This window comes from Diaphorina citri, unplaced genomic scaffold, assembly GCF_000475195.1.
Source record: "Diaphorina citri unplaced genomic scaffold, Diaci psyllid genome assembly version 1.1 scaffold2122, whole genome shotgun sequence".
In the NCBI taxonomy this organism is placed as follows: Eukaryota; Metazoa; Arthropoda; class Insecta; order Hemiptera; family Psyllidae; genus Diaphorina; species Diaphorina citri.
Window position 1 is genome coordinate 26,660 of NW_007379547.1, and position 10,822 is coordinate 37,481.

General features: G+C 40.8%; 1 protein-coding gene across 1 annotated transcript in view; it reads right to left on the reverse strand.

Annotated features, from left to right (window-relative positions):
* LOC103518218 (chondroitin sulfate synthase 1-like) overlaps positions 1–10,822 on the reverse strand; it is a gene marked incomplete at its 3' end in the record, with an annotated part of 35,165 nt that overhangs the window by 22,943 nt on the left and 1,400 nt on the right. Inside the window, exon 2 of the mRNA XM_008483277.2 lies at positions 6,546–6,686. Coding sequence (XP_008481499.2) covers positions 6,546–6,686 — 141 coding nt within the window. The remainder of the gene's footprint in view (positions 1–6,545; positions 6,687–10,822) is intronic.

Genomic DNA, 10,822 nt, shown 5'->3' on the forward strand with positions numbered 1-10,822 from the left:
CATGTTTGACTGACTTTAATTTCACACTACTACACCTTTCCCTAATTTTATTTGGCGTTACCTTTCTTTATCTTATTTGGACCTAAACACAGCGAAATCTCACAATTTCATTGGTTTAGCCATGTTTGACTGACTTTAATTTCACATAGGTAATTGAATACAACTCTTTTTGTTTCGATTAGGCGCTTTAACTCTTATTATGGTAACAACTCTTCTTTTTTTGCCTACTGCACCTTTTCCCAATTTTATTTGGCGTTACCTTTCTTTATCTTAGCTCTCCATGTGCATACACAAAAAGCAAACTCAGAGTGTCTCAAAGGCTTAGGTGTAAGACCAAACAGCCCTAAAGGAAGGGTTGAGCTTCTTCGAATGTTTGACTGACTTTAATTTCACACTACTACACCTTTCCCTAATTTTATTTGGCGTTACCTTTCTTTATCTTAGCTCTCCATATTCATACACAAAAAGCAAACTCAGAGTGTCTCAAAGGCTTAGGTGTAAGACCAAACAGCCCTAAAGGATGGGTTGAACTTCTTCGAATCTACGACCCCTCCGAAAACTCCTATCCGAAGCATCATCCCTTCTCCATTCCTTTCTAAAAGGGAGGAACCGAATTCTACGAAAACTCCTATCCGAAGCATCATCCCTTCTCCATTCCTTTCTAAAAAGGAGCAACCGAATTCTGTCCCGCGAACTTTCGTTCTCAGGTAGCAGGTACCGAATTCCATCATGAACCTATGTCCCGGTTTGGAATTTCGTGCCGTACTAAACACAATGTCTAGATATCGGTCTTTGCACATTCTTCTTTCTCCGAAACCGCAGATAATGATTTCTTCACTGAAAGTGGGTATGAAACTAGGCTTGCAAGAGGTCCTAAAATTTTTCTGTTCTGTACTTGCAGTTCGGCCTCCTCCGGTGCACTCAGCCTCCTGAAGACAATTGAGCAGCTACTTTAATCCAGTAGCGACACTTAGTAAAGCTGTGATATAACCCACAAAAGTTGAGAAGAAGAGAAGAAAAAAAAAACAAGAAAAAGGAAAGGTACTGACTCGATTTCGGAAACTCGGAAAGTCACAGCAACACACACAACTTAAATAAAACCCTACCTATCCCCCAACCTACCACACACAGACACAACATGCCAGTCCCAACATATCAACCCTACAGACTGTGCCAACGTATCAACCCTACACTGCCCTACACGCTAACCTTTCACTGTGGAATGCAAAGAACCTTCAGCCAGAGATTGGAATTTTAAGCTAGGAAGTGTTTTATTTTTTTATTTTATTTTCTTCTTCTTCTTCTCCTTCTTCTTCTTCTTTTTTTTTAATTGTCCTGGCTTCTCGTTTTTTCACTGAGGTATGTCTTTTTTGCTTTTCTAACCTTTTCCTCCTTGAAAGTCTAATCTCTAATGGGTAGTACTCTAATGGCTGATAACTGATACCCACTATGTAGTAATATTTAATATTACTATAAAGATGCCATTGTTTAGGCTTTTTGGGCTAAAACCGAGAAATTCAAATTCCGAGAAATCCTAATCCTTTATTTATAAATATTATTGAACATTTGTCATATTTATATGAACAAAATAATAATAATAATAATAATAATAATAATCAGTTTGGAGTAATGGAGTAGGAATAGGAAAATCTGCCTAAGCCAGAACGAAATTAAAGTTATGAGGAAACGGCCGTTATTAAATTTCCTGGCCGCCGCCGTTATTAAATTTCCTGGAAATCCTCTTAATGTTCAAGTACCACATGTGTCTATTTCCTTACAGGGGGCAGGGCTGCCTACAGCCTAACCAAGTCTCGGGGCCAATTTCAAAAATGGACCTGTTCCAAACATTTTCTTTTTTTTTTCCCCAAGGGGTTTGATAGAGGGAACTCTGTTGATGTCGACAGAGACCTCTCGAATTCCCAGAGCAAGCAGAAACTGAGCATAAAACCAAGTTTTTTTGTACTAGTTAGCTTGGTTCGTAGCGTATCTTCCTTGTAAGCGCTAGCCCGCAGGTTCGATTCCCACCCGGTGCGGATTTTATCCTGAACGGCTGGCTTTCTCCTATCCTGCCTTCTTTCTCTCTTCGATTTCGGGACGATAAAACCAGTTCCCTCCATCAAATCTCTTCGAAAAAAAAAACGAAATTGGGAACTTCTGGTTTCGGGGGCCCCTTTGAAAGAGGCCGAATAAACCCCGCTGTGTTCGGCCCTTATACGACACGAGGCAGAACTCATAATGTTTAAATTATAGTGCCTCTCATATTTTATACAGGGTGCGCCAGAAAAACACTGACAACGGCTCAGGGTAGGTAGATGTCATCATTTCCAACAAGGTTCTGTGGGTCATTTTCCTAAATTGAACTTCGTTACCGAGAAAATTCCAAAAAACCACTTTTTAAAAATCTGGTGTGAACATCACACGACTTTCTATTACATTTGCGGAATACGTAAAAAAAAAGTCCCAAACCGCCTATGTGGCGGCCAAGCCAATTTTTGGTCGAAAATTTCCTACCTCAAAATACTCCCCATGTAATAGGGGATCATTTAAAAGTGTCCAAAAATTATTGTTATTTTTTTCATTATTTATTTATTTTTTTTTTTTTTTTTTATTTTTCCAATATACCAAATTTCATCGCTCTACGACAAACCGTTCTTGAGATATTTTGTATACCACCTTTTTACTTTTTCCCATTTAAACCTGTAGTACCTACGTACGTACATACGTACATACATACGGACCATGGGCTAAAAATCACTTTTTTGACATCAGGGGATCCCAAAATGGATATTTACAACCATTTCCCAATTTGAAAATTTGGGCTGATTGCAATACTTTCATAGTAATAGAAAGTAAAAAAAAATCACAGACCTGACAAATTTGGGGACCTGTTTGAAGAACTGAGAGGTGTTATTTCAAACAGTTTTTTTTTTTTTTTAATAATAAAATAGTCTATAAAAGCTGTTCTCAGACTACGCCACCCCCTTTTTCCATTATGAAGGCAAACCTTTACTATCTTTTATGTGACTCAACTTTATCCCCCTCCCAAATTGGGGACCGCTGATCTGTATAATGAAAGTGTTTAGGTTCAAAGCTCCCATGCAATAAAAACCTGCCTCGGTAGCGTAGTGGTCAAGACGCTCGCCTGGTAAACAGGAGGGCGTGGGTTCGATCCCAGCCGAGGCATGGAATTTTCTAGAGCCTAAATCCAGAGTTTCAGCCATTGGTCCGTGTGTGTGTCTGTCTCAAACAGGATTGTGAAAATGGACAAATTTGGGGACCTGTTTGAAGAACTGAGAGGTGAGAGGTGTTATTTCAAACAGTTTTTTTTAATAATAAAATAGTCTATAAAAGCTGTTCTCAGACTACGCCGCCCCCTTTTTCCATTATGAAGGCAAACCTTTACTATCTTTTATGTGACTCAACTTTATCCCCCTCCCAAATTGGGGACCGCTGATCTGAAGACTTGAAATTCGGTATGTAGATGTCAAATGTGACAAGGATGCGACACGAAACTTTTGGTTAGGATCGGTGCAACGGTTATTATAATAAAAGCAATTACATCTTGGCACAACCTACACTCATGTCGGACTATCAGCGTTTAATTATTTTTTTTCGCCGAATTGTATCGAATTTCAAACTAGTGATTCAGTGAACTATAGTAGGGTTGGGACATCGAGACGAAAACATCGATGTTGTCTGATGTATAATGAAAGTGTTTAGGTTCAAAGCTCCCAATAAAAGGAATTACATCTTGGCACAACCTACACTCATGTCGGACTATCAGCATTTAATTATTTTTTTCGCCGAATTGTATCGAATTTCAAACTAGTGATTCAGTGAACTATAGTAGGGTTGGGACATCGAGACGAAAACATCGATGTTCGATACATCGATGTTTTTAAACTTCGATATATCGAGTATCCGATGACTATAGGCCCCGGAAAAGGGTTCCCTACGGGGGGTCCCCATAGTCTCTATCGATTCCCCATTCTAAAGAGCTAACTAGGGTCCTTGAGGTCTGCAGCATTTCGTTAAAATCGGGCAAACCTTAGGGTTCCCTACGGGGGATCCCCATAGTCTCTATCGATTCCCCATTCTAAAGAGCTAGCTAGGGTCCTTGAGGTCTGCAGCATTTCGTTAAAATCGGGCAAACCTTTCGGGAGTTATCGCAGACCAAACAAACGGACAAACAGACAAAATAACTGTTTAGATCGGTAAATCTGAGGCATAAAATACCCACTCCGTGGTTAGGCCTATTTCTATACTATTATGTTTTATTTCAATATTTGAATTGCAAAAATAATATCTATTCAAAGAGGGAGAGGGATTCTTTTTTTCCCTCTATTTATTTATTTATTTATTTAGGTATATGTATTATGTAAATACATAGGTATAGTATTCTGATGCATTCAGATCGGAATGTTCTATTTTTCCCATCTTGAAAAAATCCTAGGGCCATTAAAGCGATCGAAATGCAGAGGCAGAGAGAGAGAGAGGGATATAGAGAGAGGAGAGGGAGAGGATTGAGGTAGTGGAGGGGAAGGAGAGAGAGAAAGAAAGGGAAGGAGGGAGAGAGAGAGGGACATAGAGAAAGGGAAGGAGGGAGAAAGAGAGGTATAGAGAGAGAAGGGGAGGAGTGAGAGAGGAGAGGGAGGGATAGGGATGTAGAGAGAGAAGAGGGAGAGGATTGAGGTAGTTGAGGGGAAGGAGAGAGAGAAAGAAAGGGAAGGAGGGAGAGAGAGAGGGACATAGAGAAAGGGAAGTAGGGAGAAAGAGAGGTATAGAGAGAGAAGGGGAGGAGTGAGAGAGGAGAGGGAGGGAGAGACGAAGGGAGGGGAGGGAGAGAATTGAGGTAATGGAGGGGGAAGGAGGAGGAGAAAGAGGGGAGACGGAGGGAGCGAAAACGTGTCAACACATGTAGCAGATAAGATTCAGAGAGAGGGACATAGAGAAAGGGAAGGAGGGAGAAAGAGAGGTATAGAGAGAGAAGGGGAGGAGTGAGAGAGGAGAGGGAAGGAGAGACGAAGGGAGGGGAGGAGAGGGAGAGGATTGAGGTAATGGAGGGGGAAGGAGGAGGAGAAAGAGGGGAGACGGAGGGAGCGAAAACGTGTCAACACATGTAGCAGATAAGATTCAGGGATAGAGAGGAAAACAACAGTTAACCCTTACTTAACTAAAGAATTGAAAATTTGTATTTTCCGGAATTTCCCCTCTTTGAATTTCGTTTCCCCTCTTTTGGTGTCATAGCGCCTCGCGCCTGTACGGTTGAAAACAACAGTTAACCCTTACTTAACTGAAGAATTGAAAATTTGTATTTTCCGGAATTTCCCCTCTTTGAATTTCGTTTCCCCTCTTTTGGTGTCATAGCGCCTCGCGCTTGTACGAAACCATAGGAAATCCAAATGGCGCGCCATCGGAATCGGTTTCGTTTCCAAAAGTTTCCCGAAGTACACCTAACATACCTTGTTCATCTTGCTGGGATAGGACTTAAAAGTCCCCTTTGCCCCGTAGTCTAACCAAATAACATCCACCTCAACCCCTCCTCCGTCAATCCGCTATTGAACCAGGGGATGGGGCCCCGTCTCTGTAAAACTGCTAAGGTCTGTTAGTGATAGAGACTCTACCCACCATTCGGTGCTGCGACAGGCTCCCCACTAACTTCATCCACCTCAACCCCTCCTCCCTCCTCCGTCAATCCGCTATTGAACCAGGGGACGGGGCCCCGTCTCTGTAAAACTGCTAAGGTCTGTTAGTGATAGAGACTCTACCCACCATTCGGTGCTGCGACAGGCTCCCCACTAACTCACATCAACCTCACCTAGCCTAAAGTGGGGGCCGAGAAGCCAGCAGCACGCGACTGCCCAAATGGTCACCCTTCCGGCTACCAACCACGCGTCGCTTCAGTGATCCATCGAGAAGTGGTACATTCAACGTGCTATCCCCGCTGAACACGTGTCAATAGTACACGTTACTCCCGACAGAGGGAGGGAGGCACGCGTTTCCATACCCGTGACGCCCGGCTTAAATTTTATTTCCTCGTATTACCTCATATTGTAATTAATTTACATCCGCGATATATCGTAGATCACACATGGCCGCGATGCTTAGCGTGTAATCAAATAAATAAATATATCGTAGATGTTGCAAACTTTCCTTTGGTGAATGTCCGGATGGGCGGGATTGACAATTATTATTATTAATGAGAGTTTTATTTTGATTAAATTATGACCAAGATGACAGAGCATTAAGAAATAAAGATGGCAATAAAATAGCAGTTACATGCATACTTAATACCTATTATTTACAAGCATCTCATCATTAGACAGCTAGACACTAATTCCGTAAATTATAAAACTCAATTGGGAAAAATCCAATGCGGACTAATTTTATTTCTGAAGTGGTTGTTCAGACGGCTCCACTAACTAAATACATTGTGTGGGTATATGGGAGTTTTGACATCTCCACTTTACAGGACATTAACTTACCTTACAGGACATTCGGGAAAAATCAGATGAAACTCGAGACGGAAATGGGCCTTAACTTACCCGCATATAGTTGTGAATCCTGTACATGTATTTGTGTCGCTTGACGGGGTGCAAGGTCATTGCCCTGTGGACCTCCTTGACCTTGAGATTACCGGTAAATGCGTCCCGCCCACTCGAGTTGTGGTACAGAATGTGCTGCATCTGCGGAGAAAGAAATAGAACAGAATTAACACATTGTGTACGAAGCATAAAAACGCGAATTAGCGCTAGGTACGGAGGCCTAATTTGGGTAATTTCCAATGTGATCCATTTAGACGACGAAGGAGACGAGAAGGAAGGGGAAAAAGAAGAAGGAGAAGAAGAAGAAGAAGAAGAAGACGAAGGAGACGAGAAGGAAGGGGAAAAAGAAGAAGGAGAAGAAGAAGAAGAAGAAGAAGACGAAGGAGACGAGAAGGAAGGGGAAAAAGAAGAAGGAGGAGAAGAAGAAGAAGGAGAAGAAGAAGGAGGAGAAGAAGAAGAAGGAGAAGAAGAAGAAGAAGAAGAAGAAGAAGAAGAAGGAGACGAGAAGGAAGGGGAAAAAGAAGAAGGAGGAGAAGAAGAAGAATTAGAAGAGAAGAGAGAAGAAGAAGAAGAAGAAGAAGGAGAAGTAGAAGAAGAACACGAAGTAGAAGAAGAAGAAATGAAGAGAAAGAGGAAGAGAGAAGGAAAAAAGTGAAGGGAACAAAGAAGAGAAGAAGAATTAGAAGAGAGAAGAAGAGAAAAGGACGAGAAGGAAGGGGAAAGAGAAGAGGAGGAGGAAGAGGAGGAGGAGGAGAAGGAGAAGAGGAGAAAGAGGAAAGATATTAGGGTTGAGTAGGGGTAGCAAATAATGTAAACAAACCACGACACAGGGTAGGTGTAGGTACTATGTTAGAGCATGAAACAAATTTTCTGCTTATAAAAAAAGCAGAAAAAAGTCCTTCACAGTATTCTTTTTTATTCTTCCTTCTCATTATAATTATGTGAGTCACTCATCCTCAGACCAGTCTGACAGACCCGGTTGAGAGTCAGAACGTGTGTGGCGGAAAAAGCTTCGGACCTAGGTCTTTCGGACGGTCTGACAGACCTACAGGTCTCTCAATAGGGATTTACGTAGGATACAGGATGGATCTCATGAACTCTTGTTTAACAGGCGACCACTACACCACCGAGGCATAGGTACTAGCAGAATGTAAACTCAGTTGAAGTTGAAAAGGAATTTTAATTGTGTTAAGCATAAATGCTCGTCACAAATATCGTTCCCCGCTTAATGCACTACGCTAAATTTTGACTTGGACTCGAACCACCAACCTCCAGATCCGAAGTCCACCACGCTAACCACTACACCACTGAGGTTGGTTGTAACTCGGTTGAAGTTAGCTTTTGGGTTCAAAGTTTTTAGCCAATCAGATTCTAAGAGGTAAACTTATTTTATTTATTTATTTTTTTTAATAGGTTTGACAGAGGGAACTGTAACTGCTATGGTCTTATCGTTCCGAAATCGAAGAGAGAAGGAAGACAGGATAGGAGAAAGCCAGCCGTCTTACAAGGCACACGCACTACCAACTAAGCTGACTAGGCTGGATGTCTGAATAAATATTGGTGAAATCCAACATGAATGGAACAGTAGCCAGCCTAGTTAGCTTAGTTGGTAGTGCTTCTGCCTTGTAAGCGCTAGGCCGCGGGTTCGATTCCCGCCCGGGACGGATTTTATCCTGGGAGCAGTTGCAAATGGGTAAAAATTATAAATAAATGGTCGATTCCTATGTAAAAAGTTGGGAAAAATCCAAATCTGAGGTCAAAACTCCGAAAATATAACCGTAAAAGGTCGAGAATCCAATTTTTATTTTCCGTTCTAATGAAAGAGTTCAAATATGTGTGACGTCAGACTTTACGCAGTTGTTTTTTTCGTCCGTTAGGTAGCGCCACTCTGCAAGGGCGCTAGAACTGAACTGCGCATCACCCAAGTAAAAGCAACTGATTTATTCAAAGAGGTATGTTCCTACCTTCCTACAGGTTGATAAGTGAACTGTAGTATCTGAAGAAAAAGCCTCTATCGGAGTTCCCATTTCCCCCAAGGGCCAGATCAAGCTCAAATTCTAAAGAGTTGATAGGTACATAAGTAGTGAAAGAGATAGGTAAATAGAAAGAGAGAGAGAAGTATGTAATAAAAGAAAATGATTGATAAAGAGAAGGAGAGAGGGAGAAAGGTTTGAAAAACCAGTGACGTATTTTGTATTGGGGTGCGATGTGGTTAGAATATTTCCCGAAGACTCTCATAATACATACCTACCTTTCAAACCTAATATTGAAGATTTTTTTCAAGTCTCCTAAAACTCTGCGCTTGCGCACACAGACCCGGAAAAAGAGAATAACTATCGTTCAAAACACCTTTTTTAGAGAGAGAGAGAGAGAGAGAGAGAGAGAGAGAACTGTAACTGCTAAGGTCTTATGGCCCCGAAAGCGAAAAGAGAAGGAAGACAGGATAGGAGAAAGCCAGCCGTTCCGAAAACGAATCTTATCTGTTTAAAATAAAATCCGCCCCCGGCGGGAATCGAACCCGCGACCTACCTATAAAATACGACACTGAGACCACATGTTTACAGGGGGGGATGTTCTTCGGCATAAATTTTGGGTATCTCGAGTACACACTCAAACCTTATAGACAAACTTAATAAACAAATTTGAGAGAGAGAGAGAGAGAGAGAGGGAGGGAGGGAGAGAGGGAGGGAGAGAGAGCGAGGGAGAGAGGGAGGCAGAGATTTTTTCAATTTGCCAATGTAAACATTGTTTTCCTGAGATTCAGGTTAAAAAATGTGAGAATTTGGTACAGTTGGTTGAAGGCAGTCTTTGAAGTTTTCTCTAACATGTAAAAGTTTTAAAAGAGGTTTGATAGAGTAGGTACGGTACGGATTTCAATTGGATAATTATACATTTAGATTACTACTGCTAAGTAACCTACGTCCTACAGTTAATTATTAGGTAGTGTAATGGCCAGCGGTAGATTAATACATGTAGTGTAATGCCGAGCGGTACATTTTCTGGTGTGAACATCACACGACTTTCTATTACGTTTGCGAATACGTACTAAAAGAAAGAAAACACAGGGGAGGATCGAACCCGCAACTTCTCAACCGTAAGTCGGACAGTTCTAGAAGTAGCACCATTCGATTCGGCGTGAAAAATCACATGGGTTTAACTATTTCATCCGGGAAGCAATTGGCAACATATATTAGACTATCATAAATAATAATCTCTCACATTACCACAGAGGTACGGTACGGATTTCAATTGGATAATTATAGGTACATTTAAATTACTACTGCTAGGTAACCTACGTCCTACAGTTAATTATTAGGTAGTGTAATGGCCAGCGGTAGATTAATACATGTAGTGTAATGCCGAGCGGTACATTTTAACGATTCACGAATAAAAGGGAAATTTGTTGACACAGGGGAGTATCGAACCCGCAACTTCTCAACCGTAAATCGGACGGTTCTAGAAGTAGGTAGCACCATTCGATTCGGCGTGAAAAATCACATAGATTAGAATATTCACATCCAAATGACCAAATGTTTTCGATGTCCGTCCTTGGATCATACCGGCATAGCATACCAAATTTCATCGCTCTGCGACAAACCGTTCTTGAGATATTTTGTATACCACCTTTTTCTCACGAAACAAAATGCCGAGCGGTACATTTTATGGCAAAATAGATTATTAACATTTATCGCATCTACATAATAGGTAATTAAGAAATGAAGTACCTACGTCAAATAATTAAGTCAATGAGCTCGTCTGCGACAATAATTAATTTACATCCGCGATATATCGTAGATGTTGCAAACTTTCCTTTGGTGAATGTCCGGATGGGCGGGATTGACAATTATTATTATTAATGAGAGTTTTATTTTTAACGAGCTCGTCTGCGATAATAATTAATTTACATCCGCGATATATCGTAGATCACACATGGCCGCGATGCTTAGCGTGTAATCAAATAAATAAATATATCGTAGATGTTGCAAACTTTCCTTTGGTGAATGTCCGGATGGGCGGGATTGACAATTATTATTATTAATGAGAGTTTTATTTTTAAAATAGAATAGAATACAATTTGAATATTTTTGAATATTTGAATATAAGTAGTACTTTATTTTTTTGGAAATTTAATTAGAAACAAAAACGTCTCCTAGGCTAAATTTAAGGTAAGGTACAAAGAAATACATTGAAATGATTTTTTTTTTTTTTTTTTTTTTTTTTTTTGGTTTTGACCAGAGGGAACTGTTACTGCTATGGTTCGCTTGATCGTTCCCGCA